Genomic DNA, 23010 nt, shown 5'->3' on the forward strand with positions numbered 1-23010 from the left:
ACAATCAGCTTTCACATGAAGATAGCAACGGTTCGGGATGGGTATCACAAGGCTTCTCTGTTTCAGCTTTCTCGCAGCCAGTTCAACCTTTTGTGTGACCAAATTCGACACCTCTCCATCATAGCACAGGATTCATTGTGCCCGACTCCTTGCTGCTCCAGGGAACCATGTGGGAAGCCCAACAGTCAGCTCCACACCCCTGGTACACCACAACTCAAACAGTATTTCCTGTCGGTCATCAAGAAGTTCAAAGCATTACTACAAGAACTAAAAGCCACAAAAAGACCAGCAGAGACAGATTGAGGATATAACTAATATCCAAGATTGCTGTAAGCGAGGGGATCTATTGTCTGAAACTGCCCAGACTGTGCAGTAAGTCAACCTCCGAGATGATGATCCTGTCTCTGCCTATGCCCAGGACGGCGTGCTTATGCTGATTGTTCCACAAGGCTGGAGTTGGCTGCACCCACAGTGCTGTTAAAGGCAATGTTAAAGGCTGGACTACCAGGACTACCTGGCAGTTTGCCTTAAACACAATGCCTGCATTCCTGTGTGCGGTGAGCCAGGTGGCTCACGTTTGAGCTATGCAGCTATGGGGATAACTGGAGAATCTAGAGCGTGGTCAAAATAGCTAGCATAGTATTGCAGGCTTCCCTTGAGACCTACAAGTGATTAATCCATACAAAAGTATCCAAGATCATGCTCCTTCTGACTGAAATAAAAGCATATCTGGCTGATATTTAATAGGATAAGACAAAAGAAACTATGAATTAAAGTTGCTTTGCCAGATATAGTAAAACAGCAGGCTCAAACTTCCAACTGGAATGCACTGTTTCAGCTACTGAAAACCTTAAGAAGTTGTTGGGCTGACTCAGAAACAAAACCACGAGTAGCTTGCTTGATCTGCTTTGTTAAAGGAAAAAATGAGTGACCCAAACACCCCTGGCTTTGCTCCACAGGTCAGCTTAGAGCAAACACCTTGAAGGCAATGCAGCCTGTTACATATTATACCCCCGTCCCTGCGCCGTGCTGCTCCTCTTGTGCAGAAGCTCCCTGTTATTTGATATGCACGAGGTAATCCGGCAGCTTGGCCCTCTGCAGTTGTAAGCGTGGCAGGCAGCTGTGCCAGGCACTCTTGCCAAGAAAGTATTCTGAGTCACTATGATAATAAAAATGCATCAAAGTAACAGGTTTGTTGATTATTTTTTTTTTATTTCATATCATTAAGTACCTAAGTCTGGGCAGGGATTTCCTGGTTCTGCAAGCTTTAAGTATATATACCCAAACCCCACAGACTGAATGAGACACTGACAATTATGAATCCTGCCATCCTCTGAAAAGCCACTCTAAATGTGCCATTGTTCACTGTTTAATGCCTATTTTGCCCCAGTCTCCTGTTGTCTGTTCAAAGATAGCCACACAGATTGCAGTTTTCCTACCGTAGTTCAGCAACTGCCATTAAGATCAGTGAAAGACTGGGGTAGATGATGTGATAAGAGAGGTCACATGGATATAAGAAGTGCACATGGATATAAAGTCAATTGGGCTTTTTCTTTTTTTATTTTTTCATTGTATGTAAAAATGAAACCCTACTGAGCTGAAATATTTTGGGATGCAATTTTTAAGCAACAATAGTTTGGTTAAAAACAAAATTTAATCAACCTTAATGTTGATCAAAATATTTTTTCCTCAGATTACCAAAAAGGCAGCTCTAATGAAGACAAGATTGCTGCCAACTGTCCACCTTACTCCCACCAGTTTCACTAGATCCAGCTGTTTCAGTAGTAAAATAAAGATTTTGATTTAGGCCATTAACAAGTGCATGCAGAAGCCATAGCAATGCATGCTCATAGAAAACATGACCAATCCACTGCTTAATTGTGTTTGTTCAACTACAGCTCCCACCCTTATACTTGGCATTTTAAACCTCATGACAGGAAGATCATGCCTGCTCTATACCCTCTGGCCTGGGAAATCAGAGGCATCTTTCATGGTTAAGCTCAACATGGGGACAGGGAAGCTGCAATGAAGGGCCAGCAAGCTAATACCAGGCAGAAGCATGCCCTGCTACCCTTAAATGCCACCTGGGCACAGCAGATGTGCAACCAACCTGCAGATTTCAGAGCTCTCCACTGGATCTCTTCAACTCTACCAGCTACATAGAAAGCTGACAAAAATGCCAAGTAGTAATTTAATGCCCTTCATGCTCAGACCTGCCTGCCTGCCAAATTAACATGTGCACACAGAGTACTCTGCCACATGCAGAAAGATTTTTTTTTTGGTTCCCAAACTGGAAAATCAAATGAACCGAGGACAGATGTTACAAGGGTAAGAAAGAGCAGGCAAGCTCACAAGAGAGTAGGAACGGGGAGGAACACAGAACAGGTCTTTCCAGCTACCCACAACTTTATAATGTCCCTTCAGTGTGCCTGAGGGCGTCCCCATTGCTCCTTGCAGTAAGCCAACTCTTTCCAGTGATGCTGGGCACTTGGAAGTAGTATGAGTCCATTCTTCCTACATCTGTTCCTAATTTGTCAAGACAGGTGAGCCCCCCTTACAAACTTCAAAAGCCTGCCTGTCAAGAAGACAAAGCCAGGGAAACAAAGTGTAAAGTTTTAACCCAAATTGTGAATATGACAGAAAATCTGGGGCTACTGAAAAGTGACTGAAGCTGAAATGGCTAAGGGATGCTACCTGTACTTAAAATACTAGCACTGCATACATATTTACTGAGGAACAACATACATGTTTATCATCTTTGATTTGCAGGTGTTTCTTCTTTTTGCAGAATGCTGAAATTTTGTTCGAGGAGAGGAAACAGATGGTAGCTGTACTAGTGGCACCTTTCCAAGGTGGAAAGAAACCATTAGCAGGGCTACTACAGGCTTAAGGGTAAGAATGCCAGATTTGTATTGCCTGTTTGCATGAATTAGACAACACCATCACCGCAAGGCTTCCAAGCTCAGTGCCGATGCAAACGCGAGTAGTGACCGACAGAAAGAGCTGGTGCCTTAACGCTGTTTCTGTATCAGTCAGAGCAAACGGAGTCCTAAGCAGAAAACCTATGGCAGACAGTAATGTGCACAAAGTTTGAGGTTCCAGACCAGAACTATTTATAACCTTGGGCTTCAACCTCTGAGATACTGTTGCACGGGGAGGGGAAGTTCTGCACACAAACAGCAATTTGTGGAAGAGGGTCTAATTTAACACAGCAACAGAACTGAAAGAGAGGAAGAAAAGTAAAAACTATGGCCAAATGAACAGAAATGATGCAATTATCCGTCAAAAAAAATAAACACAAACAAAACCAGGATTTTGCCTTTTTTTAGTGTAAATACTCATTTCACCATTTTCCTGAAAAAAATTCACAAATTTAATGGAAAAAAAACCCGCAACCTTAGGTAGAAATAGAGAATTTCTTAAATCACTTCGGCCTTTTTTTAAGGATTTATATGAACACAGGGAAAGCAATAGTCTGGTCATCCAAGTCCAGGAGGCCATTTGATAGAAGGGATGTAACCAGGACTGAGGAGCGTATGTGGGGGTAAACAGAGGAAGATGTCATGGGAGCACCCTCACTTGCTGTGTGAAGAGGGCAAGGTACAAGTTAATTTTGAACTGTGGAGCAGGAGTCAGAAAAGGAATATGAAGAGGATGATACTGTTAAACTAAAGAGCATGATCTTTATGACCTTAATAGCTAAATAGAACCAGAAGCAGAAGAAGATAATCTGCAAGGTGTTGGAGGATAAAGTGAAGGTCAGCAAGATGAGAAATAATCAAAGCTTTGCTAGAGAAAGCTGTCCAGATTCGTAAAATGCAGCAGAGAAAGGCACTCGAGGGATCCTGTGAGAGGATCACATGTTCATGAGGGAGTAAGGAGAGAAAGGTCAGTAATTTACTATGGGGGCTGGGCGTGTGAGTAAATCCAAATTTAGTCAGAACAGAGGGAGCCGAAGGACCACTGAGGAAAGTGCTGGTGTGGCCATATGGAACGAGTAGCCCAGAAAGGCTGCATCAGCACCAGACACAGGGGACTTGCTAGCAGGAGAGCAGCCAGAGGCGGAAAGGCTGTTGTGGTAAAACAGCAAAAGATTATTGGCTGCAACTCAGATTTACCCTACCTAACCTTAGGCATTGGGGAGATACTAGGTTAGGAGCAGAGCTACTCCAGGCTTCCCCCAACCAAGGGAAGGATGGGTGCACCTCAGAAGGTGGAAGGACTTCCTTTCTGAATGTGCCCCCTTCTCTCCTTTCCGCACACATGGATTTTAGGGGAATTCATCTTCCAACTTAGATGCTTAAAACTACCTGGGACAAATCTCAGCCTGCTCACTGTATCTTTCAGAAGAACAACTGAAGGAAGAGGAATAGTCTTTTTTCTCGGGTCCTACAAAGGAGAGAATCCCTTGATGCCTGAAGGTGAAAGCTGCACTATGGGGCAGCCTGGGGAACCTTTGCATTTCAATTACCCCTGAGCAAGGAGCTATTGAAAAATGGGCTTGGAAAAATCCTGCACAGGATCTAGGGCTGTTAAGGAAATCTCTGCTTACAAAAGGTTTCTGAGTCAACAGAAAGACAGCTGTGAAGCCAGACAGTAGATAATTTGACTCAAGGACAGAGTACAGTACAAGAATGGGAGACAGCAACAGTGAAATGGTCTAAGCAACCTGAAAGAAACAAGCCGGGGGGGGGGGAATGGAGAAAAAGGAAAACTGAAACAGTTACCTATAAATATAACCACTGGCTGTAGAAAAGAGGCTGCCTTTGGCTTGGGCATACCCACACAGAGATTACAGACAGGCAGAAAGAGAAAGAGGAGGGGGAGGAGACGGACCAGCTAAACCCCATGAACATGACATTGGCAGTAAAGTAACAGCTGCTTTTTTTTTTTTTTTTTAAACATGCAAGTTTAACAAGCTAAATATCAGCACACAATCACAGACTGCCAGTAAGTGTGAAAAGAGCACTTGGAGCCACTGGTGGCTTACATGAAGGTCACAGTGTACCCACATCTGCACAGCTGAGACAGGCGATGTCACAGGCAAAACAGCCAGCCTGCTGCCAGTCTGGAGGCTCCTTCCTCTTCAGTTCAGGAAGAAAAGGAAAAGGCTCCCATGTTCCCAACCAATTCTAGCATACATTATTAAAATTTATCTTGCCTCAGAAAAACTACAGCAACGATTTTAAGGGAGTAGAAAAAATAATGTACAAATTATTAAAATGAACTGCAAAAGACAGTATGCCCTAGCAAATATTAGGCTGGCTTTCTTCTTATTTAAAGATTCAGAAAATCAAAACAGGCAATAAAATTAATATCCAAGCATTTAATAAAGACATGTTTTGAAAATGGGAAGATAATCAGGGGAAAAGTGCATAAGACAAGGAAGGAGAAAATAGTATGTATGGTGACCTTTAATTGTATTTAATGCTTGTTCTCATCAGATTAAGTCTTGCTTTTCCTCAAAAAAAAAGTTACTAAGAAGGTAAAATACCTACTTCCCCTACCAAGAAAACTGATGCAGCTAATCTGCCTATTCCACATTTGTCATGTAATCTATCTGTTCATCAGTACAGCATCAGCCATCTTGCTACTTATCTCCTTGTAACACATGGAAATTGAAAAAGCTGAAAAAGTCACCCTTAGGAAACAGCTGAGCAGGGAAATGGGAAGAAAAAATTCAAGTTTTGATACTGCAATGAATAATACCTTAAATATTCTGTATCAGCAAACCAACGGTTTGCCTCAAATGACAAGAAGATGCAAGACTTCTGACATCTGTCAACAGACTAAGAATAAAGGGCAAAAGAAGTAGTGTCAAAGGATGCAAAAACGACATCTCTTTCCAGGTAACTTTTTATTCTGAAACATGTTTACATCTCTGCATAAGCAACAGCCAGATCCACTCCTAGATCTACTCACAGATCACCTTATTGTACACTGCTGTTTAGTTCTAGTTTTGAACACATAAGCATTCACATTTTCAAGAAATGAGAAAATCTCTCAGAAATCACAACAACCTTTGTACAATGCTAAAAACCATTTTCGGAGATCTGCTGCAATTTTTAATCCATACAGTCATAAAACTAAATTTACCACGATTAATACATTCAACTCTTCATTCTCATGGAAGCGCAAGACCCACCCAAAATTCTAGCTGCAATGCCTTACAGTTAGCCGGGCTGTTCACTGCTTCCTGAGCCCCGTTCTGCTAGACAAATCTGTAATTCCCCCAACTTTTTAGCTACAGCTAAGTCAGAGATAAAGGAATCAAGACCCATTTAGAGTATTTGACTGGGCTAGCAGCTACCCAAAACTATTCAAGAGGACCTTCTAAAGCTAGCCTCATGAATATCTAAGCACTAAAAATGTTCATTAGTGTTAATATAAACAAAAGTTTAACCTGGTGACAAAAACTCTTAACGTTTTTTTTTTTTCCTATTAATTAGAGCATGCATAAATAATGCTAGTCAGATTACCAGGCTTTTCTGTAAATCCTACAAAATCACTAACAGCATCCACACAACACATTATTTAAGACCAGCAGCTCCTCCTACCAGCGCACTGGGAAACCGCATTTAATCTTTGCATCAATTCTTCTAGGGCCATTTCTTCAATTTTCAGCCAGCATCTCATTCTCTGATAACACAAAAAGAATCCACAGCAAACATGCTCCCCCGGCTCCAAGAATGAAGGGAAAGGGGAGAAAAAAACCCCACAAAAAACCAGACTCAAATCAGACCATTACAGCAGTGCTTCGCGGCCCTGCATTTCAATTACTCCACACGATCCCCCCCGGGCACAAAGGCAGGCAGGGGTACACGTTCCCTCCTGGCAGTGCCTGGCTGAGGCGGGCGCTGCTTGAAGCCAGAGCCGTGAATGTTAACGACAGCAGAACCGCTTAAAACTTCTCTCCCCTCCTCTGCGTATGGGTTTGCCCGCAGTGGAGTCCTCAAAACGCCAGAATTAATGCGAAGCGTTGATTAGCCGACGTATCGCCAGTCTCTCCCAGCCCGCAGCGAGCGCTGGGAAGGGCTGCGCTCAATCGGCAGCGCGGCGAGGGAGCGGCGAGCGGCGGGAGCCCGCAGAAAGCCCCCTCCTCAGGCTTACGTGAACGCCGGGCTCCTTCCTACCTTCCTGCCGGTCTGCTGCAGGGTGAGCGGCTGCGGAGGAAAATGCCTTCCCGCTGACAACGCCAAGGCTGTTCTGCTCTCGCCAGCCCGCCCGATGCCTTTGCGTTTGAAACGGTCAGTTTTGAGGGCTGAGGACTTAAAATTTCCTTTAAACACAGCCCGGACTCGTTGGAAGAGCTTGACTGCTTAAATGTTGCGCCACGGCAGTCTCAGTAACTCTATTTCCCTTTCCCTTAGGCAAAGGGGTTTTAGAGTTAGGAGCTGTGGACCCCACAAGGTGTATGAGGTACATACAAGAGAAGTGCTGCCGAAGTTCACTAGGAAAAGCAAGCCTAATAGCCAGTAAACTTCTGTTTGCCAGTAAACTTCTGTTTGGGTACATCACCACTGGAAAACTTTTAAAGGTACAGAAAATCCTACAAAACTGAAAGCCGTACGCTGCCTCTCTGTACGACTGCTCCTCGTAATTGATTCTCAGTGCTTTTATACAGACTGTTTCACAACTTTCAAACTATGAGGCTTTTAACACTTTTCTTTTTCAAGATTATCTCGATCCCTACTAAATCTCATTATTGGCACGTTTTTTGATGATGGTCAGCTGAATTCTCCAAGTCTTCTAATCATCCTATTGGTTTTAGTTAATGTCCTCTTATATTTTAGCCATTAAAATAAATAAATGGTTATCTATGGCTAAAAGAAAAAGGGACTTTTTCTATACACTTAAAAGGACTGTGCTGTGTTATTTAGGACAAAGATTCTTTTCTACAGATTACATACAGCAGGCAAAAAGCAGCAATCCTTCCCAGGAACATATCTCGATACCTGTGAGGACTTGTTCATAACTCTCAACCATATAATGTTATTATATTGGAGGACATGAACTAAAAAAATTTTTTTTTAAGAGGACCCATCAATTTGTCTGGGCTTCCTTTGTCAATAAAATTCATTGAGATCATATTTAAATACTCATTTTAAAGTCTCACATTATTTCCACTCTAAGTATGATGGGCCTACAGCAGGTCCATGTATTATATATTTTCACGTCTATATTAATAGAAATGAAAAAATTAAGTCTTCAATCAAGCTTTTACATAACAAAGTATTACGACAGAAATACAGCACCTATAGGGACTTGATATGGAAAAAGTATTTAGGTTTTGAGAGCTGTTTCTGATTGCATTTTTGTAAAGGAACAAGTGATCTGCAGCAAGACCATGATTACCAGGTCAGGCTCTGGCCGTTCAGGTGGTAAACCATGAGCAAAGGAACTAGAAGAGACACGCAAGTCCGCAGGTGCGTACGGATAGCTGAGGCTTGTTTCGAAACAAAGGCTGTGGGACAGAACACCGCGTCCAAAGACAGACCAGGGAGAAGTCCAGATGTCAGAAAGTCAATGGGACTTGGTGACTGCAGCAAATTAAAGGTCTACGACATTTTAGTGGATGCAGAACAACTAAGTTCACTTGTAAGATTACACTATTTCCCACCACAGCAAGAAGTGCAGGAGACTTACTCATTCATGAGCATCTACTGCAATAGAAGATGCTAGTTCAATCCCAGCTTTCCTTGAGTGTCCTGCCTCAATTCAATAGCAATTTCACATTTTCCTTGGAGAATCAGCAAACTGCTTAAGCCTCCCATATATCACAAGGTCCATCTTTCCACAGTGAAAAGAAACCTCCATGAAATAACAAATGAAAAGTAAGACACAAATGTAGTGATGAATTTTATCACATCAGCCAGTCAACGTTCAGGATCACATGCACATAATATCTATTTATACTTGTGCAAAATAAATGGAGAACTCTAATATGCTAGTTAAACCTCAGTTATACCAACATCACCACTTCATATATACTTTGTACACCTTCAAACAAATGCAAAACATGTGTGACACAAGCAGAGCATCAAAGCAAAAGGTTTCCGTTAGCTGGACTAAAAGTCAGTTTACCTAAAACTGTTCTTTTTGTTTAATCATGTTTATTCACAGAGATCAGGCGGCCTTGCTTGGAATGATATAGTAGCAAGCTTAGGTATAGTTTCTCTACTGAAGGAAACAGAGATACAGTATTTTCAATGCCCTTAACCACAGAATGAGGGATTAGGAACCCTGCTGGTTTGAAACTGGAATCCAACCAAATAATCCATGGTTTCTGAATATCCTTGAGTCAGAGTAAACAGATCTTAAACTCAATAAAATCAACTCTTAACAAGAGGACCCAGCTGAGCCTCCTTGCAACAAAAATCAAACCAGTACCTTACACCATGAGCTACCCAGGGAATCAAAACAGTCCTGGAAATAACAGTGTCAGTATAGCTCAGGAACTAACCATTGCAATGTTTGTTCTCTTCAAGTTTGTACCTGAAGCCCCACGCCTCTGCAGGCCATGACAACGGTCATACTAAGGAGTTAAACATGCCATTTCAGCCCCACACAGCTCATGTGAAATTAAAATTTGAGTGTGAAAGGACTGATGTCCAGTTCTAGCACTGAGAGTCTGTAACACAATAGGAAATGTTTTCATTTTTCATGTAAAATGTGATTATTTTTAATATATTTTTTTTGTTTTTACTGAAAAATTCAAGCTGCTTATGGGATTCTGATTTTTACCTTCTGCAAATGTATCGCCCCTAGCAAAAAATCTTCAGTAGTCCCAGGCAAGTCCCTGCTGCAGCAGAGGAATTCATACTGAAGTACAGCACTGTGTAGAAATACTTTCACAAAGAAATTTGAGGAACACATGTCCTTTCAGTTCTTAGATGTTTAAAATGCACTGAAAACATTTTTGTCAAATGTATTGCAGAATTTAATGAGCCAATGTCAGGGCTACATGGATGTAATATTTGACCTGATTTCTGCAGATCTGTAATGATTTTCTTCTAAACTTCTGGGTTTCAAGGCACAACCACATTATTTTTTTCCTTCAGTACTCTACTTTGCTCTGGTTTTGGCTGTGGTCTTCAGCAAGCCAGTTCAAACATAGGAACACTACCCTTCTTATTTTCAAACAGCTTCAGCCAAAAAGCATTACCTAGTTTTTCAAGAAATTGTAGCTATTTTGAAAATATTCCAGAAGTAACATGTAACTATCCTCCTGTGAGGAGTAACCTTAGGCCAATCATGTAATGAGTTTTGCCTGAGCAAAAGATACTTGCAACAGTACACCTAAAGATTTCTCTGCTCACTTTACTTTGATCTCCACAAAATAATTCATCAGCAAGTTCCAAAATTTAATGATGTGCTCTGTGAAAAACCACTTTTGTTTAAACTACCTTCCTGAAATTTTTCTGGGTGCCCCAGTTTGCCTTTTGTGAAGTAGTGGGAAAAAAAACAAACAGGAAATAAACACTCTCTATTCACTTCCCCAAGCCATTCATGACTATACAGACCTCCACTGTAGGTGATATTATGTCCCCTCCAATTGCCTTTTTACCAGACAGAAAATTTCCTACACTAATTAGTTCCTATTTGTACAAAAGCAACCCCATACCTCTGACTGCCTTCACCATGCCTCCGCATACCCTAATTCTACTCTAACAAAGCAAACAAAACTGGACATGGTACTCAAGAAGCAGGCACAGCAGAGATTACACAGTGACATAAGGATTTTGTTGTTCTCAGTTTCCCTCTCAGCGGTTTGCAACGCTCTGCTTGCCTTTCAGACCAACACTGAGTGCCGACTAAGCTGCTGCTGTTTTCAGGAACTACCCGCAATCAGCTGAGGTCTCTTGCTGAGGGTACAGTGTAGGGAATAGTGGTGTCTTTTCTCATATGCGTCACTCTGTACAATCAATTTCACCTGCTCTACTGCTCAACCACTTCACATGACCAATTTATCCTCTGTTTGCATTCAGCATTGAATTTGACTATTTTGAATAATTTCACATATTTGCAAATTTTGTCTTTCCACTCTTCCTTTCCGTTTCCAGCTCATTTGGGATTACGTTGAATAGCTGAAGGTCCTGCAGAAATCCCTGCTTTACTCCACCAGTAACTCCCACCCACAGAAAACTGACCACCTAAAGCAACTCCCTGTTTCTTGTTTTTTAATCAATTATTAATCCATAAGAGGGCTTCCATTTTAACCCACAGGAGCTTAGTTTCTCTAAGAGCCTGAGGGCAGCTGCAGTGGAAGAAATACTATTTATAGAATATAAAGTAGGACCACAAGAAATTAAAACACATACAGGTTTCCCTGCTGCTTTGCATGGGCCCTACCACATCACTTGTGAAGAAAACGGGCAGACCATATGGATACTTATGCCTATACAGCCGAATCCTCTGCCAACATCCCATACTGCTTTCCAGTGATACCACATGGTCAACATCAGGCAGGCAAGTTTTTTTTTCTGGATGGCCCCAATATCACATGCCACAAAACTCTATAGACTGTGTAAGCAATGAAGCTACAGGCATCCACATCATCACCACTCTCCTAAGACACTGCAGACATAGCCAGAAAGACTTACCTAAGCTGGGCTCCTGCAGAGCTGGAAGAGACCCATTGAATGTGGTTTTCATAACCTAGGTCTTCACAGGTCCTACCAAAAACTGCCACACACACCCACTGCGCAAGAGGAATACTGATCCCCAGCCTTAAATAAAAGGGGAAAGAAAGCAGGGACGGGACAGATGATATGAAAGTTCCAAACAGAAAATGCATTTTTAACATTTCAACCTCCTCTTGGCACCAGTTCTTCCTTCATGAAGCAAAGGGATTTTTCCCTTTTATTTTTGTGAATGACTGAGTTCTCTTGGTAATTAGCCCAGTTAGGCTTTATTATGTAAAGCATCTGGGATTTGAAACTGGGATTCATAAGCAGAGATGGCAGTATTCTGGTTTTGGCAACACCTCACCCTTCCACAAGGAGAAAATTGTTCCTAAATTCACAATCTCAAGGAATACAGAGAACTTCACATTGTACAAGTCATTACCCTGCAAATACATGCAGAAAGGAAAAAAAAAGTTTTTTCTTCTTAAAAACTTAACACTCAAACACTTGTACAAAGCCAGAGTATGGGCAAGGTTCATATAGGAGCACAGACCAAAGGAGCCTTCAGACGTGCGGGAGCATTTAATAGAGGATTTCACCAAAATTATGCTTTGTTTTACTAATATATTAATTTACCAAATCTCTGTTGAGTCCTCTGTGTCAGATTAACCTCCATAATATTTTCATTTGAGAAAGCAAGTGCCATACAGAAGAAAAGGCCCAGCAGCTGTTCTCCATGCTACCTCATCTGGGATGTGTGTTGGCCACACACAGGGACCAGGGCGAGGTGGTACCCGGACCAAGTACTCAGCAGTAGGGGAAAAGCTTTACCCTCACGCCCTTTCTACATAGGTGCTCCCCTTCCTTTCCATTATTGCTCAGGCCCATAGCTGAGGAGTAGTAGAAGATGGATGAAATGCAACATACTCATTTCTATTTGGTGGCCTCTTCCCCAATTCAGGTCACTCTTGCTACAGCCCAGCTCCCAGTACTTTTGGTCTTCTTCCCTAAACATCTTTCTCCCCCCTTTTATCAATTGTAATCTAGCCTCTCCTTAAAAAAAATAAAATATCAAGATTAGGTCTTAAAGCTTAGCTTAGCCACTAACTCTTCCATAATTCATTTCTTTCATATCCTGTATCTCAGTTTTACACTACAGCAGCATTCCTTATACTTCTGTGAAGTTTTGTAGTTAGGAATCTTCAGCCTGAATGAATATACGATTGACCAGATCAAGAGTTTCGATACTTCCTAGCATAACGGGCAGGGTCTTCTTTTTCCTAAGCCTCCGTTGCTTGCATGAAGCAAAGAAATGAAACATCATTTGAATCTCTTCCACTGATCTTCTGTGTTTCTAGAGCGCCAAGTTTCCAAGTAACTGCTTCATTCAGTTTTCTTCTTCTTCCTCTTCTGCCATATGGGACCACATAATCATTGCAGAGCCAACAGCCTTGAAAGAGTTTATTTAGTGTAACACCTCCAACTGCCCTTTTTCCCTCTCCAGTCTGAGGAGCTAAACTACCCAGATGTGCCAGCAGCTGCGCTCCTCTAAAAGCGGGCATGGCAATGAATGAATATTGCCTTTTCACCAGTGCAATGCCAAGTAAGACTCTACCTTTCTAAGTTTACTGTGATGTCTTTATAGATGAAGGAAGTGCTTTCTGTACCAAGTTAGGAAGACTGAAGATGGGAAGCATATAGGTAAGCAGGGAAAAAACTGGCTGCAAACAGAAGTAATATGGAAAGAAATGAAGTATCACTGTTATTTTCTTCTTCGGGACACTTCCACAGGTATATATAATTAAAGGAAAGGCCACACAAGGGAAACTGTCCTCCAACCCCTAAAAAATGAAACCACAGTACTTTAAACATAGAAAAAAGTAGAAACTGGAGAGCTCTTGTTTTAGAAGAGCAGATATTGAAAGGTACCATTATTATTAAATACGTGGCTAGAGTTAGTATTCTGTATTTAAATGCAGAAATGAAATGGATCCAGATAAAAATAAATCTTTTGTCTTCTCTTGTCTCAGTGGTTTTCTTTTCAAAGGAAATGCAGGATGAGGAGTCATAAAATTAATTTCTCACTCCCAAAAAAGTCTGTCCAACATTTTTTAAAGCTCAAGCATTTGAGGTCTCCTAAAAAGTATTAGACTTTAAATCAATCCCTTTTTGTGTGTGTTCATATTTGGAGTATTAAGAAAGTCCAAATTTTATTACATGCCGCACTTTGTAAAAATCACTGTCTTAAAAGAACTGGCCATATACATAAAAGTTTAGCAAGTCTACCATTCAAGAGTCAGGGCTGATTTAAAACACTCTCAGGAAATTACTCTGTAACATGATATTTTACTGTCACTTATAATTGTTAATTTCACATACAATCAGCAATCTAAAAAGTATTCAGAATAATATTTCCAGGACCATTCAGTTTGATTGCACAGAATAAAACTGAAGTGCTTACCCCTGAGGCACAGGCTGACAAGTTTTATCACAGATAAAGGACAAAGTAGAAGCATGTCAGCTTTAATTTGGAACTTTTTTTTTTTTTAAATGGGATGTATCTTTAAATTTGACTGCCCTTTTCCACTTGTACATCTTTTAAAACATGGCATTCACTGGAGCTTTAAGGTGACAGAAAGCTTTTTCCCCTTTTTAGAAAAGGAAATAGTGCAATACTCAGGGACCACACTGAGGATGTGGGAAAATTCATTTTGCGATTGATCTGGCTGAGCTGCCCAGCTCTGGCAGATGTGTCTCCCCAAGGCTACTTACTATTCTGCCCTGGGTGCTGGCTTCCCTCCTGGACTGCACCCCAAGCACTGTTAAAGGACTTGGCTTTGTCTTGATGCAGATCAGGAAAATTTAAGTAGTCTCAAAAAACATCTAGGAATAGGGAAATCATTTCCAACAACCCCAGCAAGGGTATTTAGCCTGCAGCCAAAGAGGCCAAACCCAAGACAAGATCTCGGTCTTGCTGCAGAACACTTGCACTCACCACGGGTCCTTCAATGGTGCCTTTGTGTCCTTCACAACAGAGCTTGAAAACTTCTCTGTGTACATTTCTTTAACAGGCCCATTCCCCCATCCATTTTATTGCATACAACCCTCAATAAAAAAAACCCCAAACCCAACCAAAACCACCACACATTATTTTCTTAGTCTGGTTATTTGTGTTGATGGATGCTTAATACAGGAAAGAAAGACTACATCAGATCTCATCAAAAGTGGCAGGAGATTCCAAGTAGGGAAAAAAAATGCCTCTGAATAAAAAATAAAAAAAAAAAGCTTTTGCAGACAATTACAACTTTTTCATTTCTTGACAAGCAAAAATCACTATGTCCAGTTCACAATGATTTGGGGTGGTTTTAATTAAAATATGAAATAGTGAACATTTTCAGATCCCATCATTTTTTCCATTTAATGTTCTTCACAGAAGACACTACTTCCCAAACCAGCCAAAGTAAATCGATCTTTCCTGGGACCTGGTCTACATAATACCTCAGTAGATAAGGGAAAACAATGGCTCTTCAGTTTATAGTGTCTCTGCCTTCATTATGGTAAATCTGTCAGAAAGGAAAAAGTCATCTAGGCTTCTTTACATTGTAAGCCACATCCAAAACACTTTCATGCTTTCTTGAAATGGAAAGATTGAATTTTTGCTTTAATAGGCTTCTGAAAGTGTTGCTGTTAGTTTTCTTGAAGGACCACAGCCCTGAATAGTTACTGCTTTTGAAAGAAAAATGCAAGCGTGCATGTATACATTTCCTTGTTATTTTGATTATGTACTGCTGTTGCTTTTTCTTATTTTATCTCCTTCACTTTTACAGCTATTTCCAATCCATTACAAGGATTTTTTTTCTCAGTGACAAGCTTCATGCAATGGTGTTTATTTTCACTTTCTTTGCCTTTAAAATGCAGTAAAAAGAAGTGTTTTTTAACAAAGCATCTGTTACACATAAGAGGTTGAATGTGCTTCAATATCAAATAATTTTTTAAGCTTTATGATGTCTGGATACTTTAAAAAACATCTTTTGAGTGTAGTCGATCACAACCACAACCAAGAGTCGGCCTCATAAATCCACAAATATTAACACAGAGGGACAGGCTCACAGAGAGACCCATCCCCAGTGCACAGTACACCATTTCTTATTTCAACTCATGAGACATGTTTGTTTCTAACCCTATCCAATGCTGTCAGGTCAGCTGCACAGTTATTGGTAGCTAATAATCTCCAAGATGCACCAACTGGTGCACCAAAGTATCTTCAACACTAGTATTCTCAGCAGTTGCTTTGTAATCACACTGTTCTTGCGCTGTATTCTGTTGTCCACTGAGTCACATCATATTTTATGAGACTTAAAGTTGGAAGTGAGACTTCCACAAAATTTCAGGTTCTGTACTCTTGCCATTTCTCAAGTTCAAGTTTCTTTCTGCCAAGTTTTCCTCTCAGAGTTCTTCTCTTTACAAGACCAGTTTCAACAGGCTGAAAATTACTTGCTCCTTCAGCTGTGGATTCAAAGAGTATATCTACAATGCTGGCTTTGGTTCTGCTCCAGTCAGGTGTTATTTACAACAACATTCAAAAAAATTATGACAATAAAAATTTTAGAAGTACACCAAAATTTCCAAGAAAGTAAAGGAAAAATACTTGAATATGTCAGACAAACTACAGTATCTCATGCTATTTCATTGTACATGATCATATATTTGTCACAGCATACAGTGCTTCTGCATGATTATTGCGAGGCCTGGAAAGAACTTCAAGGAAAAAAGAATTATGGTACCATATGCCCCTTTCCAAGACAGCAGATGTATAATGGACCAGTTTCCAATCATGTTCCTGTAGACTTCATGGCAATGCCTGGCTCTCTGAAGGAGAACATTTTGACCCTCTTCACCACTCCTGCCTGTGTACCCAAGAGGAAGAGCATTTTCAGAGATGAATACTGTCAATGCATCAGCAGAACACAGGCGAGCACAGCAGGGAGAATAGGGAGGCTAGAATTATGAAATATAATTTAAAAGCTGCAATTCCAAAGGGCAGCATATAGAGGAGGTTTGAGGATGCCAGATGCTGTGCACTGGAAGGCCTCACTTGAAACTTTAGCTATACCACACCAACACACATGAAAGGAAAAGTCTCTTTGGTCCCTAGAGACTGATCTGCACTAGCATCCCCCTAAGAGCCATTTACTTCCTTGAAGATCTTGACCAAGCCTTTAGAGGGCATTAAGGAAACAGTCACCTTTGCATCTGTGGTTATTACTACATTTGGATGTGCAATTGCTAGGATCACTTGCTACAAAAGCAAAAATCACGAAGTAACTTTGGCTGGAAGGCTCTACTGGGTAAAACCAAAGAAAAGCATAAACAACCTAGCAAATAATGTTTGAAATTATGTTATCAAATACAGAAGTTAGATATTCTTTAACTATTCAAAAGCTTTCCATAACACAATGTTAACCGTAAAAACTGTTATCCTACTTTGTGTTTCTAAATATCATATTTCTCTTCACTGTCACATATACGTGCAAATGGGATGTCTTGTAAAGTAATTAGCAGTGGTGTGGTAATGGGTTGCAGGCAAACAGCTCAAAAAGTAGTAGTTATGTTATTAGATGGTTTAACTTCAATTTTATTGTTTTCATAATATTAGGCAGCATGCTGTTCAAGGAACTGCACTGTTTGCTTTACAACAGAATAACTATTTTTGTATTAATTTTCTAGGTTTTTAAATGTGTAAAGGCAATGAGGATAGGATAAGATTCGGAAAATAGATCATGAATAACAGCTGACATACAAGTAATTCTTTCACTCTATTTCTATCCCTTTCTTTCCTCTCCCACTGACATTTGCAAAAAAGTATTTAAAACTAAAGACTAGTTTCTCATGGAAAAAAGACAGTATCTGCCTGCCCTCCCCACCTCCTCAATCCCCAAATAGGGTCAGTTTGTATACACAGAGCACATAGACTATTCTAATGTAATATTAGTAACTTAGCACCCAAAGCAAGCAGTAATAAAAGAAAATACATGAAAATCTCACTTCAAATCCTTTCTAGAGAGAGAAATCTTTAAAAAGATCTAACTCAGCAATGGCAGGCAACATTACCCATGGGGGGAACACGCTAAGGTCTCAGATTCACAGGTTGTTTAATACTCATGAATAAAATCCCAAATGCAAAGGGCCTAGTGACTAAACTTATATATAATTTCATGTGAGCAGCTGTCTCCTTTTAGAGAGGAAAAGGAGTTTATGAAACATTTTAAAGCCTATTTTAGCAAGGAACCCCACTGTGGAATCACTACCAGATGCCTCTATAATTGACAAGCTACAGCCAACGTTTTGTCAACATGTGTTAAAAGTGTTTTCTATACAGTGTAGTCATCTTAGTACTATATGTTATTTTTCCAATATATATGGGAAACCATTTTACGAACAGAAAGACAAGTCACAAATGTGACTTCTACCTCACGTACTTGTGACCCAGGTACATACATGAAACTATGTCAGACTTACCTTCTGAAAAACAATCTAATTCTTATGCAATACTTGCTTAACAGAGATTCTCTTTCTTAAAAGTACAATAATGCAAGTAAGTATTAAATTAATTCTTCCTGATATACTTACACAACCACACAGTTGCACAAATTTGTTTTGGGCTTGAACAGTTGAAGCTAATCATAAACATCACTAAAATCTTCTAACACAATATATGAAATCATACTCCTTTCACAGCCAGAACGAACATACTAATCTGTGAGAACACTTACATGTATCCCATATTGAATTAATTAAATCAACTACAAATAAAACCCATGTCCTGCCAAAATCCTACTATGAGGCAAATGTACGAGCAATATTTTTCAGCAGCTCTCTGATCTCCAACTCCAAAAACCAGCTAAGACTGCAAACAATAGCACTGAGCTTTAAAAGGGAAGACTTTAAAAATAAGTGTTCAGAAAACTAGATGCTGTCTGTAAACATATACACATACACACACACACCACACTGTCCATTGTTTAGAGTTGTAAATACCAACCTTTCTTGTTGTCCTGTCCGAAATCCAGAGCATGTTGCACATCTCCTTTGATCAGGTGTTTTATGCAAGAACAGCATAAATAGCATATTTGAGAAACAAATATAGTAAAAAAGGTCTAAGTGTGCATGTTAAACTCTTCTCAAATGCAGTAAAATTGACAGGTTCCGTGCAGTGCATTTAGCTTTTGCAGTGAATTTGTTTCCAAGGAAACCAATAGCTGCAGATGTTTTCCCATATAACAGGGAAAGAAAATTCAGCAGTGAGATTACTCCTTTACTCAATATTTTATTCAAACATTTTTTCTGATCAATAGCAAACTATTCCTCAAACTCTGTTAAGACAACCAGACTGCATTTAAAAAATAAATAAAAAATAAAAAAGACTTCTCTACATAGAATCTTTCTGAACAGGTGCTGCTAAAGGAAGCACAGCACCTTTAGATGTTTTCCTCTATCTTCTTTCAGTCTCCTCTCCCAAAGTGACCTGCCTCCCCTGCTCTGTCTGCTTCACTGAAAGCATGCCAAACCTACCCTGTATCCTGAGTTTTCATCCTCAAAGTTGCTCCACAACTTGGCAAGACCCCAGCTTCTAACGAACAACGCTGACTTGGGAAAGCTACAGGAATGCCTGTTCTTAACACAGCATAGCTTTGCGAAATTGTATCGTGCTATAGAGATATCACCATGACTGATACGATTTGTGCTTCTTGGGATGAGAGTTCAAAATATAAATATTTACTAAAACCACAATGGAGATGCAGGGCAGAAAATCCACTTTCCCTGCAGTTCCACAGGACATTAAACCTCTAATTCAAAGTGACAAACATACAATGCTTACTTCTGATTTATGCTGCAGATTCCCAAGCTGATATACATAAATGAAAACACTGTGGGCACTACATTTTTTAAAAAAAATTAGACGTCTATTCTTTGGATAAGACACTGGAATATTTACCATACCTTCTGAGCTCCGAAAGCTTGTCATCTTGCAGTGTTATTGATTCAACAGCAACATCTACTGGGCATGGAAGGGCAAGATTCAATTTCTTAAGAGATTAAAGGGCCAGGCACAGTAGCAGGAAAATACCTAAGAGCATCTATCTGGATACTTTGTATCTCAGTCACTGCAAAAACAGAACTGAAAGGAATAAAACTTGTAAATATGCATTTGCTCTCTACTGACACACACCCTCCCAAAGGAAAACAAACTCAACAAAAAGATGGATAGAAGAATAGCTGTGACTTCTGGTTGCCATTTGGAGACAACGTATTTATATTACATCTTCTAGGAATATTAGATACACTGGGCTAACAGAGCCAGTTTACAGGAATTCTGCCAGTAAAAGTATTCAAACAATCTTTAAGTTAATACAATGAAGAGGTTTATTACATACCTTTTTGCTCTTTAAATCTATTTTCCCCTCTTTGCTAAAGAATTACACAGATTAACAAAAAAAAACAACCACCAAACAGCAGTGACTAATAACCAGCCAGATCAGATCAAGCAGTTCTTCAAAACTTCACAGAGAACAAGATGATCATGTATGAAGCTATTAAATGCTAATAAGAATCCCAAAGGACTTTGGCCTAATGACACCCAGCATTTGCCTTCCATAACGGAATACACTGGGGTCTAAATTCCCTAAGTGGAGCACAAGAATTGAGGCCTTGTGAGAGGGACTCAGGATAATCCACATTTCTGGCAGGCTCCATCTAAGGAAACCAAAGACAATGACAGAGGGATAGCTCAGGTCCATCCCTCCTGCAGAGACTGGTGTTTCATCTACCTGCTGAAAGGCACACATCACAATCAGGGTTCACAATCTGCTTGGCTTTCAACATCTATGCAATTCCTTCTTTTAAAATGCAATCAGATGAGAACAGGATCCCTACTCCAAGCACTGATTATGCATCACGTATCAAGTGATTATTTATTACATGTATGAATGCTACTGGAAACAGAGAGCAAAACTCAAGACTCCCATTTTACAAGTTAGGGCCTCACTCAGGAGGGAACCAAGTTTCCCCTTGCTACCACCCCCTCTGGTCTAGTGAATCTTGACTCCTTCAAGACACCGTCTTCACCAAGGAAGAGCTTGGCAGCTGGTTGGCTGGGCATCCACTTAGCCCTCTACACTGAGGAAGAAACCCAAGAGTGTTCTCCTTTTCTGGACAAATGCTCCAACCGCTTCACTACGACGTATGCTGGGAACCCAAATGCCTCTGTATCCACCCTGCATAAAGCTGACCATTCTGCTTTTTGAGAAGCTCAGCAAGGTCTATATCAGGCACATGCAGCAGCTCAAGAGCATGGCACACACCAAACTGCAGACAGCCTTCTCAAGAAGGCAACAGCTCTGTGCTAAGTCAAGGGGACCCATCAACCCCAGGCAGCTCAATCCTCACCAGAAAAACTACTGAAGGAATTACAAAGAGAATGAGGGACACTTTCTTGGACTTTAACACCTAAATGCTACTGAAGTCCCCCAAACATTGGCACTGTTCTCCTGCACGCTGTTGATGAGCCTCTTTGCAGTGTAGTGAACAAAAGCAAGCCCAGCAGCCCTGCTGGAGCCACACCAGTTAGTAAAATGGGAAAGCAACCCAGCTGCTTCCCCCAGGACTGGTCCTGGCTGCACACACGTATGCCACTGTGATACCTTCTAGAATCTCATTTATAGCCTTCCTATGTAAATGTGTTTTGCAACAGTGAAAAGGGCAGGCACAGATGATTTCTGTGGAATGAAATACACCAGGGTATGTGATATACCACATAGTACTATTGCTCAGAGCTGGAATTATACAAAAGCATAATACAGTACACAAATGGAACCACATATTTCTATATATAGTACAGTTCTAGAACTTACAGCATATGTTCTAAAATGAGAGGTGGTTCTCAAAATAAGTATTAATAAGGAGGGGGAAAAAAGTAAAACAGTTTCCTTAACATGTGTAATGGCGCATTTTTGCTGTATTTCCCCCCTACGTACGCTCCTCTGACTGCAAGCTCTGCCTATGTAGAAAAAGAAACTTCCAGGATTTCTCCCGGAAAAAACCTCTCCTCAGCACACAGAGTGCTAGTCAAGAGGACTTCAGGCAGCATTAAGAGAACTGACTCTGCTTTAGGCTCACCAGCCTTGTCCCAACTGGATTTTTTTGGCAAGTCCTGACAGCATTACAGAGGTGCCCAGTACCTTCTCTGTACATACACAATGTCATGCACGTATCCACACACCTTACTGGAAACAGAAGCTGCTGGCAAGACTGCCTGGTTTTTCAAGGACCTGCTCCCGACCTCTCAGAAACCTCAGCAGAAGTGACATTGATGTAGTTTCCCTGGAACTTTCACCTTTTTGGACAGGTCTCCTTGGCAGCAGTTAATCCCAGGCACCTTATTTTCCACTGCTGCTTTCCCTAAAAAAAACCTGAGTAGATTCATCATTTTCAGCATAACTGTTTTGCCCCAGAATGATTCTTGGATGGATGTCACATGTGCTGCGTGACTACCACAGAGCCTTCCTTCCCTCCCTCCACACACTGAGTAATAAGCAAAAGTGTATTTCTCCAGGTAAGCCTTTGCAAAACAGGTTACACAAATTTGACAGGAGTAAGCTTAAATTGACAGACCCCAGATGCTATATCAAATTTATTTCCCTCCTCCTCTCTGTATAAAAAAGTTTTTTAGTAATGGTCAATGGAAAATATATTATTCTGTTCAATAATTAGTTTAGGTGACATTTTAAGACTACAAGCAATAATCTAATTATGTGCAACAAATAATTTTAAAGAATCACAATTTTTCTACTGTACCTTATGATCAGCAAACCAGCTTAAGCAGATCTGATAAGCTGAGCTGAGAAAATAAAACTGCTCACTAAGAAACTTAAATTGCATGTCCAAATCAAATAAACTTTCTTTAGCCTCTAGCAATTAAAACAAACACAATATCTTTAGCCGGAGGAAAAGGCTTTCCTTTGGCAGCTGGCCATTTAACCAATTCTAGTCAACTCTAAACCAGCACAATTTTCAGCAGCAAAGAAACCCAGCCATATCAGTATGCAACTAGTCTGCAGTTTGTACCTGTGAATAATGAACAAAAGGTGTTCCTAGAAAGCAGTCTAGTTTTAGTGGTAGGAAGATTTTTACGCACCTCACTTGTGGACATAAACACCTGTTGTAGCTATAGCAAAATGCAAAAAATAGATTTGAAATAAATTATTTAAGCGTTGGGGGTTTTTTTATTTAATTATTTTCCAATATTTCTGTTATCAAAGCTCCCTCCTCCTATGTAGTGATGGTTTGACTTTTTAAACACTCAAAGAGTGTAATGCATTGATTA

The 23010-nt window shown here is 40.4% G+C and overlaps 1 protein-coding gene across 10 annotated transcripts in view; it reads right to left on the minus strand.

The window, feature by feature from the left end:
* MCF2L (MCF.2 cell line derived transforming sequence like) overlaps positions 1-23010 on the minus strand; it is a 164597-nt gene that overhangs the window by 123441 nt on the left and 18146 nt on the right. The window contains exon 1 of one of the 10 annotated variants that reach the window (XM_075739808.1): positions 6558-6634. The exons of the other annotated variants lie outside the window; for them this stretch is intronic. Within the exon in view, the coding sequence (XP_075595923.1) occupies positions 6558-6609 (52 nt within the window). The 5' untranslated portion in view covers positions 6610-6634. Of the gene's footprint in view, positions 1-6557; positions 6635-23010 lie in introns of those variants that run through there. 10 annotated transcript variants of the gene reach the window in all.

Source organism: Balearica regulorum, chromosome 1 (assembly GCF_011004875.1).
Source record: "Balearica regulorum gibbericeps isolate bBalReg1 chromosome 1, bBalReg1.pri, whole genome shotgun sequence".
In the NCBI taxonomy this organism is placed as follows: domain Eukaryota; kingdom Metazoa; phylum Chordata; class Aves; order Gruiformes; family Gruidae; genus Balearica; species Balearica regulorum.